Source organism: Chiloscyllium plagiosum, unplaced genomic scaffold, assembly GCF_037043375.1.
Source record: "Chiloscyllium plagiosum isolate Xiang-an unplaced genomic scaffold, Cpla_swu_hap1 HiC_scaffold_27, whole genome shotgun sequence".
NCBI classification, from domain to species: domain Eukaryota; kingdom Metazoa; phylum Chordata; class Chondrichthyes; order Orectolobiformes; family Hemiscylliidae; genus Chiloscyllium; species Chiloscyllium plagiosum.
The window spans coordinates 8,294,710-8,316,640 of record NW_028270165.1 but is presented as its reverse complement, the minus strand read 5'-3'; the positions used below and the strand labels follow the sequence as shown (position 1 = coordinate 8,316,640).

General features: G+C 46.2%; 1 protein-coding gene across 1 annotated transcript in view; it reads left to right on the top strand.

The window, feature by feature from the left end:
* LOC148143011 (uncharacterized) overlaps positions 1-15,811 on the top strand; it is a 127,190-nt gene extending 111,379 nt beyond the window's left edge. Inside the window, exon 5 of the mRNA XM_087975772.1 lies at positions 10,352-15,811. Coding sequence (XP_087831898.1) covers positions 10,352-11,449 — 1,098 coding nt within the window. The 3' untranslated portion in view covers positions 11,450-15,811. The remainder of the gene's footprint in view (positions 1-10,351) is intronic.
* The last annotated feature ends 6,120 nt before the right edge of the window (positions 15,812-21,931 follow it).

Here is a 21,931-nt window from a genome sequence, read left to right as displayed (position 1 = left end):
TCTGGTCTCCATCCTATGGAAGGATGTTGTGAAACTTGAAAGGGTTTGGAAAAGGTTTATAAGGCTGGTGTCAGAGTTGGAGGGTTTGAGCGAGAGGGAGAGGCTGAATAGGCTGAGGCTGTTTTCCCTGTAGTGTCGGAGGCTGAGGGTTGACATTATAGAAGTTTATAAGGGGCATGGATAGGTTGAATAGCCAAGGTCTTTTCCTCTGGGTAGGGGAGTCCAAAATTAGAAGGCAGTGGTTTGAGCTGAGAGGGCAAAGATTTAAAAGGGACCTGAGGGGCCACTTTTTCTCAGAGGGTGCTGCATGTATGGAACGAGCTGACAGGAAGTGGTGGAGGCTGGTACAATTATAACATCTGGATGGGTACATGAATAGGAAGGGTTTTGAGGACTATGGGCCACATGCTGGCAAATGGAATAGATTGATTTTGGATATATGGTTGGCATAGACGTGTGGGCGGAAGGATCTGTTTCTGTGGTGTATGACTAACTGTTTTCGGTGAAAGCAGAAGTGTGGTTGCAAAGACAGGGCTTTCAGAGCAGCTTTCAAAGATGTTTTGCCCTTACTGGGACCGGAAGAAGGTACAATGAAATCTTTCATTTGTGAGACAGCAAGCAATTAAGTGAGTACATCTGGGAATTTGGGAGAAAGTGGGAATTTGTTGCAATTTGCGGATGAAGCCCTACCCTATCCAGTCATTTCTGCAGGTGGATGAGACTAGGCCTCAAGCTTTGGGGGAGTAGGTTTAGGACAGAGTTGAGGAGGAGGAAGTGAGGGCTGCTGGTTTTCCCAGAGAGTAGTGTATCTGCGGAATTCTCTGCCCAAGGAAGCAGGCTGCAAAATGCCCCGGTCCTAATTCTTCAGCTTGCCGTACCCGTGACTGTAAACTTTGAAGAGTTTTGGTTAACTGATGCAAATATTTCCCACTTGTCCAACAATCTAGTGTCAGCTGTTTCAGTCATTGAGATGGTTTTGATTCATCTACTAAATACATCTACTCTTATTAGACAATATTCATGACGAAGTACGCGAGGTGATACTATATACGCCAGTTGTAAACCAGTAAAAAAGGCCGACCAGGCAAGGAAGTGGTTAACAAACAAAGGGCATCCCTCTTCGAGTATGCATCTTGTTTGTTTACAAATTAAACACGCTTCAGATCTTTTCCTAGCTGCTTTCCCAAAATCTGGGTGCCACCAGATTTGTGAGTGTTAACAATAATGTACATTAGCAACTGAAATAGGCAGCAGCAAAGAATGAACACAAACCAGTCCAGCAGGGGTCACCCACATTTTGGTTTGAGTATTGAGGGAGTACCCTTTTTGAGGCCCCTGTGATATCAGTACCATACCCAGGCTAATGTGCATTGAAATCAGATTATGAAGTGTTAACTTTTCTGCAAACTTCTGCCTGTGTGTATCTCTCTGTAACATTTTCCAACTTTCCTCATATCTGTTTGTCAGCTTTTGTTTATTCATTCCTTCCTTCCAAGGCTAACGAAGCACACACTTTCCAGAACAGTCCAAATTAGGGATTTGAGCCTCCTAAATCCTGGCTATGGCATGTAGCTGCTTAACCAAGTGTGCAAACTCTTAATATCTGTCAGCCGTTCCATTTGCAAATCGAACACTTATCAAAGTAAGTTGTTCGTGTCTCTGCATGAGTCCACAACCCGGTGAAATACAACGGATTCTTTAATGGTTGCCCAATGTGTCCTGTGTCAAATTCATTCACGTCTGGATGTCCTGAAGCGAGCAATTATACTTCAGATTTCTACTACCCAATTAAAACTAATGTTGGGCACACTAATGGATCGGGGGCATTTTATATAAATAATTATTCCCTCCGGTGTGGAAACGGGCCCTTCAGCCCAAAAAGTCCACACCGACGCTGGGAAGAGCAACCCACCCAGACCCATTCCCCTACATTCACCCCTGACGAATGCACCTAACACTACGGGGCAATTAAGCATGGCAAATTCACCTAACCTACACATCTTTGGACTGTGGGAGGACACCCGCTCAGACACTGGGAGAATGTGCAAATGCCACACAGACAGTTGTCCGAAGCGGGGATTGACCCAAATCACTCCAAAAGTTACTGCTTCCAAAAATAGACAAAGTCTTTTCCCTGGGGTCGGGGAGTCCAGAACTAGAGGGCATAGGTTTAGGGTGAGAGGGGAAAGATATAAAAGAGACCTAAGGGGCAGCTTTTTCATGCAGAGGGTGGTACGTGTATGGAATGAGCTACCAGAGGAAGTGGCGGAGGCTGGTACAATTGCAACACTTAAAAGGCATTTGGACGAGTATATGAATAGGAAGGGTTTGGAGGGATATGGGCCGGGTGCTGGCAGGTGGGATTGGGTTGGGATATCTGTTCGGCATAGACAGGTTGGACCGAAGGGTCTGTTTCCATGCTTATGTCTCATATCACTCCAAAGGTTACTGCTTCCAGAGAAGCCTGTTGGACTACAACCTGGAGTTGTAATTTTAACCTTTATCCAAGTTCAGGTGGATTGGCTATGCTAAATTCCCCATAGTGCCCAGGGATGTGCAGGTTAGGGTGGATTGGCTATGCTAAATTCCTCATAGTGTGCAGGTAAGGTGCATGACTCAGGGTTAAATGTAGAGCAATGGGGATAGGGGAGTGGGTGTGGATCGGGGGCCTGTGTGGATCACTGCCCCGTGGCCCAGCATTTCAACTCCCCCTCCCACTCTGCTGAGGACATGGAGGCCCTGGGCCTCCTTCACAGCTGCTCCCTCATCACCAGACGCCTGGAGGAAGAACGCCTCCTCTTCCACCTCGGAACACTTCAACCCCAGGGCATCAATGTGGACTTCAACAGTTTCCTCATTTCCCCTTCCCCCACCTCATCCTAGTTCTAAACTTCCAGCTCAGCGCTGTCCCCATTACTTATCCGGACTTGTCCTAGCTGCCTATCTCCTTTTCCACCTATCCACTCCACCCTCTCCTGTCTGACCTATCGCCTTCATCCCCTCCCCCACTCACCCATTGAATTCTATGCTACTTTCTCCCCACCCCCACCCTCCTTTAGCTTATCTCTCCACGCTTCAGGCTCACTGCCTTTATTCCTGATGAAGGGCTTTTGCCTGAAACATCGATTTCGAAGCTCCTTGGATGCTGCCTGAACTGTTGTGCTCTTCCAGCACCACTAATCCAGAATCAGGTTATAGCACTAGCTAGTGCTTCCAATTAAACCTGTTGGGCTGTAACCTGGTGTTGTGATTTTTAACTTTGTACATCCCAGTCCAACACCGGCATCTCCAAATCATTCCGTAGAAAAGGCGCGCAACTTTATTTTGATAGACCAATAGGGAGCCCTGTATCTCGCTCTCTCTCGGGCTCTCTCACTCTCTCTGGCACTGGAAAAGCATACCAGGTTAGGCAGCATCCGAGGAGCAGGAGAGTTGACGTTTCATCTCGAATGATAGTGGATGTAGGAAGGGGTCTCAGCATCTTTCTACACCAGTCACTGCCAGTTGTCAGACAGGTGCAGCAAGCAATCAGCAAGACAAGTGGTATATTAGGAATTGAGCTCAGAAGTGGGGATGCCTTCCTGCAGTTAGGGGGTCATTGAATATATTCAAGGCTGAGTTCATCTGATTTTTGAACAACAATGAAGTGGATGTTTATGGGGGTTGGCATGAAAATGATTTTAAGACCAGTACAGAACAGTTGCAGAGTTATACAGCACATAATAGCATATATGATCTTTTTGAATGCTGATGCAGGCTTGACCAGCCAGATGGCCTACTCCTGCTTCCAATTCTCGCCCCCTCTGTCCAGGATAGCAAGAGACCGTAAGACACAGGAGCAGAAATTAAGGCCATTTAGCCCATCGGGTCTGCTCCGCCATTCAATTATGGCTGATAGGTTTATCAAACCTGTTCTCCCACTTTGTCCCCATAATCCTCGATCCCCTTGATGCTCAAGAACGTCTCTATCTCAGAATGATCAAAGAAAGAGTAGAGTCGATCAGGGATAGCATAGGGAACTTGTGTATAGAGTCAGAGGAGGTAGGGGAAGCCCCAAATGAGTTTTTTGCTTCTGTCTTTACTAAAGGAAAAGACCTTGTAGTGAATGAAACCATTGAGGAGCAGTTAAGCATGCTGGAACAGATAGAGATTGAGGAAGCCGATGTATTGAAAATTTTGACAAACATTAAGATTGACAAGTCGCCAGGGCCAGACCAGATTTGTCCTCTGCCGCTTTGGGAAGCGAGAAATGTGATTGCTTCACCGCTTGCGAAGATCTTTGCATCCTCGCTCTCCACCAGAGTCATACCTGAGGACTGGGGGAGGCAAATGTAATTCCTCTCTTCAAGAAAGGAAATAGGGAAATCCCTGGCAATTACAGACCAGTCAGTCTCCCGTCTGTTGTCTGCAAGGTGTTAGAAAGGATTCTGAGGGATAGGATTTATGACCATCTGGAAGAGCATGGCTTGATTAAAGGCAGTCAGCACGACTTTGTGAGGGGCAGGTCATGCCTCACAAATCTTATTGAGTTCTTTGAGGATGTTACTTGACAAGTTGATGAGGGTCGAGCGGTGGATGTGGTGTATATGGACTTCAGTAAGGCATTTGATAAGGTTCCCCATGGTAGGCTCGTTCAGCAGGTCAGGAGGAATGGGATACTGGGAAATTTAGCTGTCTGGATACAGAATTGGCTGGTCGACAGAAGACAGCGAGTGGTAGCGGAAGGAAAATATTCTACCTTGAAGTCAGTGGTGAGTGGTGTTCCACAGGGCTCTGTTCTTGGGCCTCTACTCTTTGTAATTTTTATTAATGACTTGGATGAGGAGATTGAAGGATGGGTTCGCAAGTTTGCAGACGACACAACGGTTGGAGGTGTCGTTGACAGTATAGAGGACTGTTGTAGGCTGCAGCGTGACATTGACAGGATGCAGAGATGGGCTGAGAGGTGGGAGATGGAGTTCAACCTGGATAAATGCGAAGTGATGCATTTTGGAAGGTCGAACTTGAAAGTTGAGTACAGGATTAAAGACAGGATTCTTGGCAGTGTGGAGGAACAGTGGGATCTTGGTGTGCAGGTACGTAGATCCCTTAAAATTGCCACCCAGGTGGACAGGGTTGTTAAGAAAGCATATGGTGTTTTGGCTCCCATTAACAGGGGGATTGAGTTTAAGAGCCGTGAGATCTTGTTGCAGCTCCATAAAACTTTGGTTGGACAGCACTTGGAATACTGTGTCCAGTTCTGGTCGCCCTATTATAGGAAAGATGTGGATGCTTTGGAGAGGGTTCAGAGGAGGTTTACCAGGATGCTGCCTGGAATGGAGGGCTTATCTTACGAAGAGAGATTGATTGAGCTCGAACCTTTTTCATTGGAAAAAGGAAGGAAGAGAGGGGACCTAATTGAGGTGTACAGGATAATGAGAGGCATAGATCGAGTTGATAGCCAGAAACTTTTTCCCAGGGCATAAATTGTTAACACGAGGGGTCATAGTTTTAAGCTGTTTGGTGGAAAGTATAGAGGGGATGTCTGAGGCGGGTTCTTTATGCAGAGAGTTGAGAGAGCTTGGAATGCATTGCCAGCAGCAGTTGTGGAGGCAAGGTCATTGGGGATATTTAAGAGACTGCTGGACATGCATATGGTCACAGAAATTTGAGGGTTTGTACATTAGGTTTACCTCACATGAGGATCAATGGTCGGCACAACATCGTGGGCTGAAGGGCCTGTTCTGTGCTGTGCTGTACTGTTCTACGTTCTAATTATCCTCAGTGACCTGGCCTCCACAGCGTTCTGTGGCAGTGAATTCCATAGATTCACCACTCTCTGGCTGAAGAAGTTTCTCCTTACCTCCATTCTGAAAGGTCTTCCCTTTACTCTAAGGCTGTGCCCACTGGTTCTAATCCCACCAACCAATGGAAACATCTTCCTAACTTCCACTCTTTCCAGGCCGTTCAGTATTCTTTGTTTCAGTTAGAACCCCCCTGCTTGTGGGCCTATTAACCAGCGTCAACTGCATCCTTCAGGATGAGTTACAGCAGGGATTAGGTTCAGCAAACTGAGAATGGAGGGAGAGTGTGTGGGAAAGAGATTTTCAACTTCTAAAGAATAAGCGAGGAAAGAGAGTTCACTATAAATTAGAACTGATCAGGTGGGCTGATTGGCCAAAGTGTGGTAGATGGAGTTTAATTCAGAGAAATATGTGGTTTGCATTTTGGTCAAGCAATCCAGGCAGGACTGACACCGTTAAGGGGAGTGTTGCAGAACAAAGAGACCTTGGAGTGCAGGTTCATAGTTCCTTGAGAGTGGAGTTACCAGTAGACAGGATAGTGAAGGAGGCATTTCCTTTATTGGTCAGTGCATTGAGTATAGTTGGGAGGTCATGTTATGGCTGTGTAGGACATTTGTTAGTCCACGTTTGGAAGACTGCATTCATTTCTGGTCACCCGTTTACAGGAAAGATGTTGTGAAACTTTGAAAGATGTCGGAAAAGATTTACAAGGCTGCTGTCAGAGTTGGAGGGTTCGAGCTACAGGGAGAGGCTCATTCGGCCGGGGATATTTTCCTGAGAGCATTGGAGGCTGAGGGGTGACCTTATAGGCGTTCATAAGAGGCATGGATAGGGTGAATATCCAAGGTCTTTTCCCCAAGGTAGGAGAGTCCAAAACTAGAAGGCATATGTTTGAGAATTTTTAAAGGCATCTGGATGCGTACATGAATAGGAAGGGTTTAGAGGGATATGGGCCACATGCAGGCAAATTGGACGAGATTAATTTAGGATATTTGTTTGGCCGGGCAAGTTGGACCAAAAGGCCTGTTTCCGTGCTGTATGACTCTAATTTTCTTTGGTGAAAGCAGAAGTGTGATTGTGAAGGCTGGAGTTTCAGAGCAGCTTTCAAAGATGCTTTGCCCTTAATGGGAGCAGAATAAGTTACAATGAAATCCTGCATTTGTGAGACAGCAACTGAGTGAGTGAGTACATCCGGGATTTTGGTGGAAAGTGGGAATTCATTGCACTGTGGAGATGAAGCCCTACCTATTGAGTCATTTCTGCTGGTGAATGAAACCAGGTCTCAAGATTAGGAGGAGTAGATTCAGGACACAGATGAGGAGGAATTGCTTTTCCTGGAGTGTAGTGAATCTATGGAATTCTCTGTCCAAGGAAGCAGTAGAGGCAGCTTTGTTAAGTATGTTCAAGACACAGTTGGATGGGTTTTTGCAATGGTAGGGGAATTAAGGGTAGTTGGGACAATGCAGGGTGGGGAGGATCTGAGACAATGGATAGATCAGCCATGATCTTAATGAATGGCAGAGCAGGCTGGATATGAAACTACAACCCTGCATTTCCCATGGCTAACCCACCTAACCTCGATATTATGGACAATTTAGCATGAACAATCCAAAACAAGGCCAGTGAGCAGTGTAGTGATGTGGGAAATGAACTTTAGAGAATGATAGGGACAAGGAGAGTAAATATGCCAGCAATCAAAACTGGATTCTAAAGATCACAAAAATTGAAACCAGAAACAGTATCCGAATGTGTGCTGCATTGTAACAAAAGTGAATGAGTTGACTGCACACATTGAAGAGAATAATTATGATCGGAGACTCCTTACAGAGACATGGCTTCAGGATGGCAAGGATTGGATCCTGAATATCGAGGGTTTGGTCAAATGGGAAGTGAGGTAAAGGTATAGGGTTGGTGCTGCTAATGAAAGCACTGATCACAGGGTGTCAGCTCGGATTTCAGGTCCTGATTTCTCTGTCCTGTGCTGATCTCCCTGTTCCCACAGCGTAAGATGTCGGTCTGTTCTCTGCTTTGCTGGATTTTTGCTGAAGATTTGCCCCCCCCCCCACCCCCCCGCTGCTTCTTTTTTTCACTTTCCGGAACAATACAGCATTCAGCCAATCAAGCCCCAATCCACAATTTCCCAGCCTGTCAACCATCCACACACATAGTATCATCATAGCAGGGAATCACACGAAAAATGAAATCAAATTTGAAACAAATAGGTGCTCATGTTTAATGTTTGTTCATTCGGAAGTAAACCAGAAATGGGGGTCTCCCAGGATTCTGATTCTGTCCTACTTGAGGAATTCTCTCTCTCTTACATCTATCTATGAGAACCCAGCTATGATTTACAACAATATTTACACCAACAGAAGTAAAGCACCTGTTCTCAAATAGACATTTTATCTCTCATGCGTGCACGCACACAAGTCCACAGGAGTGAATGTATATTTGCAGAGCTGAGCAGAAATGTCACTTTGTTATTAAAATTATATGCACACCCCAGGAAGACTGGGGTGTGCATATTAATGATACCTGCAACCCATTTGAAAAGATGAAAGACTTAACAATCCAGGTTTGTTAAATGTATCATTTCAGTGGCAGGACACTGTCATGTTTTTCTATAAATTCTGTGTCTTATGATCTTATTCTCCACAATCACCTGATGAAGGAACAGCGTTCCAAAAGCTAGAGCTTCTAAATAAACCTGTTGGGCTATAACATGGTATTGTGATTGTTAACTTTGTCTTGGTTAGGGGGGATTGGCTATGCTAAGTTATCCATTGTACCCAGGGACGTGCAGATTAGGTGTGATAGTCAGGGAGTAGAGCAACAGGTCTAGGGGAATCGGTGTGGGTGGGTTACCCTTCGAGGGTTGGTTTGGACTCGTTGGGCTGAGTGGCTTGCTTCCACGCTGTGGGGATTCTGTGAAGGGAAGGGATTCCTGCAAACTGTGCACCTTGCCCTGACCCTTTTGTTTCGTCCCTTCTCCCTCCCCCTCCCTCACCCATTGGCGTCACAACACGGAAATGGCCCTGTCAGTTTGAGTGAAACTCCCTCTCTTTGGGCAACTCTTCATCCTGGGAGGGACAGAGAGGGGAGGGGGGAAATCTATTCACTTGTGGCAATTGGAGTGAATCCAGGGAGGGAGCAGACGCTGCAAACTCAGGTATGTGTCTTAATTACCTGGGTGAGGAGGGATAGAAGGATGGGGAGGGGCTGTTTTCCCCATTGCGCCACAGCCTGAGAGGTGACATTATAGACTTTTATAAAATCATGAGCATGGATAGGATAAATAGTCAAGGTCTTTCCCTTGGGATGGGGGAGTCCCGAACTGGAGGGTCATAGGTTCAGGGTGAGGGCAGTGGGGAGATGTAAAAGAGACCTCAGGGGCAACGTTTTCATGAAGAGGGTGATGTGTATATGGAATGAGCTGCCAGAGAAAGTGGTGGGGGCTGGTACAATTCCTACAGTTAAAAGGCATCTGGATGGGCGGATGAATACAAAGGGTTCAGATGGAGAGCGGCCACGTGGTGGCATATGCAACTGGCGTCATAGAGATGTACAGTACGGAAACAGACCTTTCGATCCAACTCGTCCTTGTCGACCAGACAGCCAACCCAATTTAGTCCCAGCTGCCAGCACCCGGCCCATATAGGGGCCAAGTGATGGCAAATGTGACTAGATTAATTTAGGAAATCTGGTCAGCTCGGACAGGTTGGGCCCAAGGGTCTGTTTCCGTGCTGTGTGACTCTAATCGTCTTCGGTGAAAGCAGAAGTGTGGTTGTGATGACTGGACTTTAAGGATGTTTTGCTCTGACAGGAAGCAGCAGAGCTTGGCTGAAGTGTGTAGGTGTTAATGCCTTGATGTCTCCGTTTGCTCCCACCTTCCTGGGGTCGTTAACCATTTTGTGTCTGGTCCTTCCTCAAGAAGCTGCATTGCAGGTTCACCCTGAATTGACACTTTTTTGTTTGCTTCCCAAAAGCAGACCTGCTCACTCTCAGCAGTATCCCAGTGTTGTGAAAGATATTAACTTTCAGGTGGAATTATCCAAAATTTGGAGAGATGTCAGTCTTGATGTTTTTGCTTTTTCTGCCCCTGTAAGATCCTGAATCAGCACCTTCAGGGGAATTAGTTATATCAGAGTGAGAACAGAGTGGGATGGTGCTTTCAATTTTGTGGAGTAACAAAAGACCAGAATATTCCGCAGAAAGTAGAATTGCTTGTTTTGAATTTTTACCCTGCACTGACAGTGATGACTTTTGTAATCTCTTTTAAACAGTGGATTTGAAGATAGAAGCTTCAAAATCAACGCATGAAGTTCTTATGCCCGAAACATTGACTCTCCTGCTCCTCGGATGCTGCCTGACCTGCTGCGCTTTTCCAGTACCACACATTTCGACACTGACTCTCCAGCGTCTGCAGTCCTCACTTTGATGTCAATGTCTGACAGTCACTCAATCCATCGGGACCGGAAACAATTTTCAACTATGATTCTGTGAGAAGGAGCAAAGCATTTTGGTTCCTGTTTGAGTACGTTTTCAGCATCAGTGGGACTGGATGAGAGACCCTACTGTTGCAGCGCATTGAGTGTGGGGTGTATAGCAGCATCTACAGCCTGGAAAGAGGAATTGACGACAGGGAGGGGCTGGAAGTGTGTGTGTGTGTGTGTGTGTGTGTGTGTGCGCGCGCAGCTGAAGCTTCGGCCATGGAGAACCCTGAGGAATCCCGCCCCGTGGAGAAATGGTGGAAGTGTGGTGATGGCGGAAAAAGCTTCCATTTCCCGTCTGCCCTGGAGACTCATCGGCGCATCCACACAGGGGAGGGGCCGTTCTCCTGCCCAGAGTGTGGGAAGGCCTTCAGCAAATGCTCCGACCTGCTGAGGCACCAGCGGTCCCACACGGAGGAGAGGCCCTTCAACTGCCCCAAGTGCGGGAAGAGATTTACCCGGGCCTCCCACCTGCTGAGGCATCTGCGGGCCCACACAGGGGAGAGGCCGTTCTCCTGCCCTGAGTGTGGGAAGAGATTTGCCCAGGTCTCCAACCTGCTGACCCACCGGCGGACCCACACCGGGGAGAGGCCCTTCAGCTGCCCAGAGTGTGGGAAGGCCTTCAGCAGTTCCCCCAACCTGCTGAGGCACCGGCGGGTGCACACGGGGGAGAGGCCCTTCAGCTGCCCTGAGTGTGGGAAGGCCTTCAGCGATTTCTCTTCCCTGCTGACCCATCGGCGGGTCCACACTGGGGAGAGGCCCTTCAGCTGCCCCGAGTGTGGGAAGGCCTTCAACAATTCCTCTTCTCTGCTGATCCACCAGCGGATCCACACTGGGGAGAGGCCCTTCAGCTGCCCCGAGTGTGGGAAGGCCTTCCGCCATTCCCCCAACCTGCTGAGGCACCGGCGAATCCACAATGGAGAGAAGCCTTTCAGCTGCCCTGAGTGCGGGAAGGCCTTCAGCAATTCCTCCAACCTGCTGACCCACCAGCGGGTCCACACCGGGGAGAGGCCCTTCAGCTGCCCCGAGTGTGGGAAGGCCTTCAGCAATTCCTTCAACCTGCTGACCCACCGGCGGGTCCACACAGGGGAGAGGCCCTTTAGCTGCCCCGAGTGCGGAAAGGACTTCACGCGCTCCTCCCTCCTCCAGAGGCACCAGCGAGTTCACATAGGGTGATTGAAGGAATGACGGCTGGACTATTAACCCAGTTCCAGGGGGTCCCGGGTTTGAATCCCACTGCAGCAGATGGCGCTATACAGGGTATGGGTTGAAATTGCTGAGTGAGTCAATGCTTCCTCCATGTTAAGGCTGTACCGAGGATCCAATTACAAAGGGACATCTTGGTGCCTGACCAATAGTAAAGAAAGTGATGGGGGGGGGTGCGGGGAGTGTGTGCGCTTTGACTTTGAGCTGTTTAAAAAGCAGCTACTTTTTTCTCTGCCATTTTGCTGAGCGGATCTGAAGCTGTAACAAAGTTGGGTCGCAATAAAGGTTATTTGAACTTGCTGCAGGGCTCAGACTGTCATTGAAAGCTTTGAGCTCCAAGAGTTTTTGTTTTAAAGCTGTCATTTCTTTCAGCCTCCTGCACTAACCTTCCAATGTTGCGTATCAGATGGAGTCGTGAATGAGCAGCCAGTATCGTGAGAACTTGTCAATTTTTCAGGAGTGCAGAGTGTGTCATTTCATCGGCGTTATAAAGTTTCCTGGCAGCATCAGGAGGTGTGGGCTGCGTTCGCGAGAAATTATATGGAGGAGCCGATGTTGGACTGGGCTGGATAAAGTTAAAAATCACACAACACCAGGTTATAGTCTAACAGGTTTACTTGGAAGTATGAGCTTTTGGAGCACTGCTCCTTCATCGGTTAACTGTGGAACAGGATCATAAGACACAGATTTTATAGCAAAAGATCACAGTGTCATGCAACTGAAATGACATATTGAACAAACCAAATTGCTGTTAAGTCTTTCACCTTTTAGAATGAGTTGCAGGTTTCAGTTCATTAATCTGTAAATCCCAGAACTACTATTAATTCACATTCTCGAGATGACTTAAGGTTTTTTTTTAAAATAAGTGACATCTCAGCCCAGACAATGCATTAAAAGTGTGCGGTTCGAGTCTGTCTGTATCCCAATCTTGAATCAGACTGGTTCTAGTTCCCAAGTAGGAAATTATAAAATATTACACGGATTGACTGCCTACAGTTTCTGCACTTTTTGAGCAAAGTAGAATGTATCTGCAAACATAATTCTGCCAATACAAGTTTGCCCAAAAAGTGATGTGTGAATGCGTGCATGTGAGTTTGTGCATGAGAGTGCACGTAAAGTGTGTGCATGTTTGGTAAAGTGACTGTGTGATGGAGTATAAGCCTGAGAGAGTGTTGGGGGCGTGTATGTGTGGGTGTCTCAGAGAAAGCGTGTATGAGTGAGCTATTAAAAGCGAGGGCTTGTGTTTTGCTAAAACAAGGAAGGGCAGGACTTGTACAGATAATGCTAGGGCCCTGTGTCGTGCTGTAAAAGAGAGACATGGTGGGGTTCAGGTACATAGTTCTTTGAAAGTTGCATCGTTGCTAGACAGGGTGGTCAAGAAGGCATTTAGCATACTTTGTACTCAATGTAGCATACTCAATGTTCACCCCATTGAGTATAGGGGTTGGGACATCATGTTGAGGTTGTACAGGATGTTGGTGAGGCCACTTGTAGAGTACTAAGTACGATCTGGTGAACCTGTAATATGAAGAATTCTATGAGAGAGGGTTCGGTAAAGATTTACCAGGATGTTGCCAAGACTGGAGGGTTTGAGTTATAAGAAGAGATTGGGACTTTATTTATTGGAGCACAGGAGGTTGAGGAGTGACATTATTGAGATTGATAAAATCATGAGGAGTGGAGGTAAGGTGAATAGCAAAGGGCTCTTCCTTAGCATAGGGGAGCTCAAGACTCAGGGGCATATTTCTTTAAAGTGAGAGGAGAGAAATTTAAAAGGAACGTGAGGGGCAACGTTTTGACAGAGGGTGGTTTGCATGTGGAATTTGGATGAGTACATGCATAGAAAGGTTTAGAGGGATATGGGCCAAACACAGGCAAGTGGGACTAGTTTAGTTTTGGAATCCTGATTGGCATGGATGAATTGAACCAAAGGGCCTGTTTCTGTGCTGTATACCTCTCTGAACCAGAAGTGATCTTATTGAAACCAGTAGAATTCTGAAAGGGGCTTGACAGGTTAGATGCAGACAAAATTCTCCTTTGTTGGGATTCTATGACTCCCCCGACAATGTGGAAGCAGGCCATTCAGCCCATTTATTTTACTCTGGCCCTCCGAAGAGTTTCACCCATATCCATTTCCATCCTCCGTATTTCCCATGGACAATCCACCCTAAATTGCACATCCCTGGTCATTATGGGTAATTCAGCACAGCCAATCCACCCTAACCTCTACACCCTAATCTATAAATTACCTCCTCAAAAATGAAATTTAAATGCAGAGTTTTTCTCTAAGAAAAATGTCACTCTGACTCAATATTCGGATGCAGACAGAATTCACACCTATTGTTAGAAAAGCTCTGCATTTGAATGATATTCTTGAGAAGGTAATTAAAATCAAATTCTGGGATGAACATACCAAAGAACAGAAACCCATTCGAAAGGTGAAAGATTTAATCTAAAATTGTTTGATGTATTACATTTCCATGACACTGGACTCCATTGGCTCTAAATTCCATAATCATGATCTCATTCTCCACAACCACCTGATGAAGGAGCGGCGCTCCGAAAGCTAGTGCTTCCAAACAAACCTGTTGGATTATAACCTGGTGGTGTGTGATGTTTAACTTTGTCCGTGGGAAGCACATGAGTTGTGGGACTGGAAACAGTTCTTATTTTGTGATTTATTCCAAGTGAAATTTCTCCTGTGCGCAGGCACGGGTGAACAGTTTGGCTTTTGTGCTTTGTGCGAGATCGGGCTAGCAGCTTTTAAATCCTTATGTTAAACAGTTCAAGTAAACTGTTGATCAGCAATTGTATTCCAAGAGTAGTGCTTCCAGCTCTGGTAATCCTGTTGCATCAACGGAGAGAGGGAGAGGATGTCACATCTGAAGAGCAGACAGAAAAGTTATTTCGCTTGTTCAGTCAGTTGAGTTGGTTCCGCACTCAGATGAGACTGGATACTGCTTTTAATGGATCATAATTAAATGCTACAATGGAACACCTTAAATTCGAGGAATTTTGAAAGGGCAAATGGAACAGTAACTTTGAAGAGAGATGTTCTTCCATTTCTAACCTTGGGTGAACCATATGAGGCATTTTTATTGATAGCTCCATAATCATCATCCTGCTGGATTTTTTTCAGGGCAAACAATTTCTGGTGGGAGAAATTCTGTATCCTGAGAAGGTGGGGAAATTTTAAAAAAAAAGGCTGTTAAAAGCATTTGAACTGTGGGCCCACAAGCTCTTGTGGGAGCAGTGCATTTGCCAAAAACATTTCGGAGGAATTCTGTCTAACTGTTGGACTGAAAGTAGTTTCCCACTGAACGTTAAACAGGTATTGAGAACGTTGTGCATTATAGAGTGTGTTCCAGAGGACCGGAGGAGGATTGAACTTGCCAACGTGAACAACACTTTGCAGAGAGAGGAAATTTCTCGGGAGGTTGATGGAAGTCAACAATTGTCAGATTATTTCATGAAAATAACAGCTTATATGGGGATCCCAGAAGAGGGGTATCTGTAATGAGCACACAGAAACAAACCCTTCAGTCCAGGCCAGCCAGATATGCTAAATTAATCTAGTAACCCATTTGCCAGCATTTGGCCCATATCCCTCTGAATACTTCCTATTCATGTCCCCATCCAGATGTATGTTTTTCTTCGGAGAATACGTAGGTGAGAGCCTAGATATGCTATTACTCAGCCTTTCCCCACTGAGCTTCACCTTTCCTTCATGCTAATTGTAGGTGGAGAAGCCCGAAAGTTGAAAAGGATTTCCTGGGGGAAAAAAACGTTTATTCAAGATCGGGCTCAGTGATGGATTTTCTAAAGCTTGGCTATTATAGATTTCAATCAGACAAAAAAAAACTTTCAGTTGTTCTTGTCCAAGGCAGAGTAGATATTCTTTTAAGGTATAATTGAGATATCTATATTCTTTACAATGTTTTTCCATCATTACCAGTGATTGTCCATCATTTGGTTTATTGAGCATCATCTTTTTGTGATTCACCAGAGATGATTTGAAGTGAATTCTGTAAGATGCTTTTCTATTTTATTTAACTTTACCTGGCTCTTTAAGGCAACCATTTTCTTTTCATGTGATTGGTATTAAAATATCTGTGTATAATAATGAAGCAGCTCATTTATTCTGAAATTATTTCAATTAGTTGGTCAATTGCCAAATAATTGCTGCACAACTGTTGTCAATATTGATACCCAGGAAAGCTATTTTGTTTATTTTGTTTAATATATTTCCTTTCTAAAGATCTTATCCAAATTATAAAATGATTGTATTTTCATTTGAAATAAAGTTTGCAGTGTCTTATTAAATAGTTGAAAGTAACTTTGTACTTAATTGCTCCGTTTGGGATTAAACATTGTGACTTTGATAAAAGTGATCTTTCACAATTTATGGTGAATCTATTAACAAACGAATGTTGCCATTTGCTCTTGAATTACCACAAATTCAATTTGAAATTCTTGAATGAGTTGAACAAGGGGTAAAAAGTGAATATTTATTGCACTTTTTCTGAAATTCTCTGCACTGCCATTGTATTTGGTTAAATGTATGTAACCCTCTTCATACCTTTGTATTTCTTTGATATTTCATTTGTCAGTGCTACTGCCCAAATAGCCTAAAAAAATGTTTTGGCAGTTGGTGAAGTTGTGAATTTTTAGTCTAGTAACATTGTTTCACAATTGAATAATCTGAAGATTAATTTAGGCACATACAAGAACGTCAAAGAGATTGTGATGATAGAAAGTCAACATGCAGAATTGCCAATGAAATGTAAACTGGCTGCTCTTAATTTGGTACAGACTAAGTAGAAATAATGGCATTGTACACAAACTGTGTGTAGTGTGAGTTCAGAATTGTTCTGATCCTTTTAATTCTGGTACATGCAGTGATAGCAGCACCATAATCTGTTTTATTTGTTCGTGGAATGTGAGCATCACTGGCAGAGCCAGTATTTGACTGCTAAGAACACAGATATGAATATTCGGTGAGGTTGAGTTGCAAGGTTTACTGTGGCATAACAAATTGTACTGGCTTGCACTGTACTCTGACAAGACAGAGACTTTGGGAGGAGAACAAAAATAGGAATTTCTTCTTCAATATTGATGCTCCCATTTATATCTCTCAAAAGGAGATTGTTTGGTCCATCAAATTAATAATGGCTCTTTTGTTGAATTATTTCCCTGCATCCGCATATATCTGGAATCGTTTTCTTTTCAAGAATTTTGCAATTACCTTTGCCATTTACTGGTTACATTACCCCTTCAAGATCATTTCAAATCGTAATAACTTGCTTATTTCCTTAAAAATTAACCATCTCACGGCAACCCCAAACCCCTTTTTCAAAGTGGCTGCACTATTTCCAATATGGTCATGCTTTGTAAATATTACCATATACCATTAATTATGTCCAAGTCTCTTTAGATTTCAATGTATCGTTTTAAATATAAAAATGCCCCGTACTTGTAGCTCAGCCCTTTAAATGTGTTCTGCTCCTCTAAGCGCAATGTATATTTACCCCTTTAGATATGAATATGTCTCTTAAAGGGATATTTCTGCTTACAAATAGGCAACATCTCTTCGAAATGTAGATTCATTTAGATATAACTGCGTCACTTTACATATTAAGATATCCCTTTGAATGTGCCCCATACCTTTGAATGGTAATCTTGTCCATTTAACCCTCTTTATTTGCAGAAATAGCCCGTTAAAATGTTCACGTCCCTTTAAAATGCAGATTGCCCACTTTATATGTGACGCCGTTCCGTTAGATGTCGGAATCTCTGTTTAAATTGAGCCGTGAGCTTTCCCAATGTAGACAGGGCTCCTGGAAACGTGGCAGTGTCCCCCCTGCAGCTGCAGAGTGAGACAGGAGAGTTTGTTTTTGTGAATGAGCAGTTGTAGCGCGAGGTGGCTGTTGCTTGGTGACGGTGAGGCTCCCCCGGCCCCGCCCATTCCCCCCGTGCAGACGTCACGCGGGGGCGAAGGCGGTTGGGAGGAGAAGTCGCTCGAGCGGGGAAGCGGCGGGAGGGCGGCCGTTAGGAAAATGGCGCCGTGCGGCCCGGGGCAGACACCCGTCACTGGGCACCGCCGCCTTCCTGGCGCAGCTGCTGGGTCACGGCCACACCGGCCGGCTGTACAGCAGGCAGGAGCCGGTGAGCATTCTGGAGGCGGATGGGGTTAAGGGCCTGCTTGGGAACTCGTCGGCCGCCTGGGTGGTGGAGTTCTACTGGTCGTGGGGCGGCCCCTGTGTCAACTATGGGGCCACCTTTTTTTTAATTTCAAAAATATACTTTATTCATAAAATAATTTGATGGTCTGTACAGTTGGTCATGCCATTCATATGTAAACATGTACATACAGAGATCACAATTTATCATTTTTATATACAGGTCTGTACATTTTTCAATCATATGCCCATATAATTAGCTGAGGTGTCAGCAGAGCCCAAATGACTGCATGGACCTTGGAATGTGCCAGTCTGCAACACTCAGTCGGGGTCAACTCCTTCAGCTGGAAGATCAGCAGGTTTCGGACCACCCAGAGAGCGTCCTTCACCGAGTTGATGATCCTCCAGGCACAGTTGATGTTTGTCTCGGTGTGCGTCCCGGGGAACAGGCCGTAAAGCACGGAGTCCCGTGTCACAGTGCTGCTCGGGACGAACATCGACAAACCTCTCCAGACTTCCTCTGCATAGGCACATTCCAGAAGGAGGTGTGTGACGGTCTCGTCCCCCCGCAGCCGCTTCGAGGGCAGCGCGCGGTGTGGCTGAGAGTGGGCGTGCATAAAGGATCTCACAGGCAGAGCCCTTTTCACCACCAGCCAAGCCATGTCTTGGTGCTTGTTGGAAAGTTCTGGTGATGAGGCATTCTGCCAAATGGCTTTGACAGTCTGCTCAGGGAACCGCTCGATAGGATCCGCCCTCTCCTTTTCCTGAAGGGTCTCAAGGACACTATGTGCTGACCACTTCCTGATGGACTTGTGGTCAAAGGTGTTTTTCTTCATAAACTTCTCCACGAAGGACAGGTGATACGGAACGGTCCAACTACTCGGAGCGTTCCGCGGCAGCGAGGCCAGGCCCTTCCTTCGCAACACCGGGGACAGGTAGAACCTCAGTACGTAGTGACACTTGGTGTTTGCATACCGGGACGCACAGCTTGATGCAGCCACACACACAGGTGGCCATCAGGGTGAGGGTGGCATTGGGTGTATTTTTTCCCCCATTGCCAAGATCTTTGTACAGCAAGTCCCTTCGGACCCGGTCCATCTTTGACCTCCATATGAACTGGAAGATGGCCCAGGTGCCTGCAGCAGCACAGGTTCTGGGAATAGGCCAGACCTGTGCCACGTATAATAGCAAAGACAGTGCCTCACACCTGATGACCAGGTTTTTTCCCGCGATGGAGAGCGACCGTAGCGTCCATCTGCCCAGTTTCTGCCTCACTTTGCTGATACGCTCCTCCCAAGACTTGGCGCACGCCCTAGCCCCCCCCGAACCAAATACCCAGCACTTTCAGGTGGTCGGTCCTGACGGTGAAGGGGATCGAGGATTGGTCGGCCCAGCTCCCAAAGAGCATGGCCTCACTCTTGCATCGGTTTACTTGGCCCCCGAGACCCGTTCGAACTGGTCACATATGCACATGAGTCTGTGCACGGACAGCGGATCCGAGCAGAAAACGGCGACGTCATCCATGTAGAGGGAGGCCTTAACCTGCAGGCCCCCGCTGCCAGGAATAGTCACCCCTCTCAGACTCGCATCCTTCCTGATGGACTTGGCAAATGGCTCTATGCAGCACACAAACAAGGCAGGAGAGAGAGGGCAGCCCTGCCTGACTCCAGATCTGACTGGGAAGCTATCTGATTCCCACTCATTGATTGAGACTGCACTGACAATGTTGGTGTAGAGCAGTCTGATCCAATTGCAGATTCCCTCCCCAAAGCCCATTTTGGAGAGAACATCTCTCATATACCTGTGTGATATCCTGTCGAAGGCTTTCTCCTGGTCCAGGCTGATCAGGCAGGTGTCCAACCCTCTGTCCTGCACGTAGGCGATCGTATCCCTGAGGAGTGTGAGACTCTCAGCAATCTTCCTGCCCGGCACAGCACAGGTTTGGTCAGGGTGAATCACCGACCCCAGAGCAGACCTGACCCGGTTGGTGATTACCTTTGACAGAATTTTGTAATCCGCATTCAACAGTGAGATTGGTCTCCAATTTTTGAGTTCCTCCCACTCCCCCTTCCGCTTGTAGATGAGGGTGATAATGCCTTTCAGTGCAACACTTAACAATCCAAGTTTTCAAAATATCGTTTCTGTGGCAGGACACTGATACTTTTGTAGAAATTCTGTGCCTTATGATCTTATTCTCCACAATGTGGAGCAATAGGGGTAGTGAAATGGGTGTGGCTTTGGAGGGTCGGTGTAGACTTGTTGGGCTGAGTGGCCTCTTCCATACTGTGGGGATTGTCTGAAGGGAAGGGGTTATTGCAAACTCATTGTTTTTTTTTTTGCTTCCAAAAATCAGACCTGCTCACTCAGCAGTATCTCAATGTTGTGAAAGATATTAACTTTCAGATGGAGGTATCCAAGATGTAGAGAGATGTTTTTGCTTTTCTGCCCTTGTAAGATCCTGAATCAGCACCTTCAGGAGAATTAGTTAGAGTGAAGTAAGAACAGAGGGGGAGAGAGGCTGGGATGGTGCTTCAATTTTGTGAAATAACAAAAGAATATTCCACAGAAAGTAGAATTGCTTGTTCTGAATTCCTACCATGTACTGACAGTGATGACTTTTGTGATCTCTTTTTACTGATTATTTGAAGATCTGAAGATGGAAGTTTCAAAATTAACAGATCGATCTCCTGCTCCTCAGATGCTGCCTGACCTGTGCTTTTCCACCGCCGGACTTTCCTACACTGACTATCCAGTAACCACTGTCCTCACTTTGACGTCAATGTCTGACAGTCACTCAATCCATTGGGACCAGCCCGATTTTTGACTGTGATTCTGTGAGAAGGAGCAAAGCTTTTTGGTTCCTATTTGAGTGCGTTTTCAGCATCAGTGGGATTGGATGAGAGACCCGCCTTTGCAGCCTACTGAGCGTGGAGCCTGAAACAGCTTTATGGCCTGGAAAGAGGAATTCATAGCAGGGAGGGACTCTATATGTGTTTGTGTGCAGCTAAAGGTTTGGCCATGGAGAAACCGGAGGAATTCTGCCCCATGGAGAAACCATGGCAGTATGGCGACTGTGGGAAAGGCTTTTATGCCCCGTCTGACCTTGAGACTCATTGGCAGTCACACCAGGGAGAGGCTCTCCACTGCCCAGAGTGCGGGAAGACCTTTACCCAGGCCTCCCACCTGCTGACCCACTGGCACATCCACACGGGCGAGAGGACCTCCAGCTGCCCCGAGTGCGGGAAGGCCTTCAGTAATTCCTCCGCCCTGCCGATCCACCGGTGGATCCACACAGGCGAAAGGCCCTTCAGCTGCTTCGAGTGAGGGAAGGCCTTCAGTTATTCCTCTGCCCTGCTGAGGTACTGACAGGTTCAGTGCGGGAAGGGCTTTACCCACACCTTCCACCTGCAGAGCCATCGCAAGAGGTTTGAAGGAGCGACGGCCGAGTGCCATTATCGACTGGACTATCAACCCAGTTCCGGGGACTCCCAGGTTTGAATTTCACCACGGCAGATGGTGGAATTGGAAATCAGTCAGAAATCTGGAGTTCAGAATCTAACGATGAAACCATTTTTGGGGAGTGGGGGTGGAGAAATTCCTATCTGATTCACTCACTTCCTTTTTAGGGAAAAGATTCACTCAGTCGTCCCAGCTGCATCCTTTATCCGGTCTGACCTGCACATGACTCCAGACCCACAGCCATGAAAAACTTAGTTGGAGACAGGGTATAGGTTGAAATTGCTGAGTGAGGCAATACTTCCTATGGGTTCAGGCTTTACCAAGGATCCAATTACAAAGGGACAACTCAGTACTGACCAATAGTAAAGAAAGGCAGGGGGATGGGAGTGTGTGGGCTTTGACCTTGAGCTGTTTTTTTAGAAAAGCTACTTTTTGTACACTTGTTTGCTGGGGGGGATCTGAAGTTGTAACAAGGTTGGGTCACAATAAAGGTTACCTGAACTTACCCTGGGCTCAGGCTCTCATTGAAGGCTTTGAGCTTCAAGAGGTTTTTTTTAAAGCTGCTCATTTCTTTCAGCCTTCTGCACTAAGTTTCCAATGTTGTGTATCAGATGGAGCAGTGAATGAGGAGCTAGTATCGTTAGAAATTGTAAATTTTTCACGACTGCAGGTACTGCGTCATTTCATCAGCATTGTAAAGTTTACTGGCAGTTCTGGGAGGTGTGGGCTGTGTTCATGAGAAACTATGTGGAGGTGCTGGTATTGTACTGAGGTTGATAAAGTTAAAGATCACACAACACCAGGTTATAGTCCT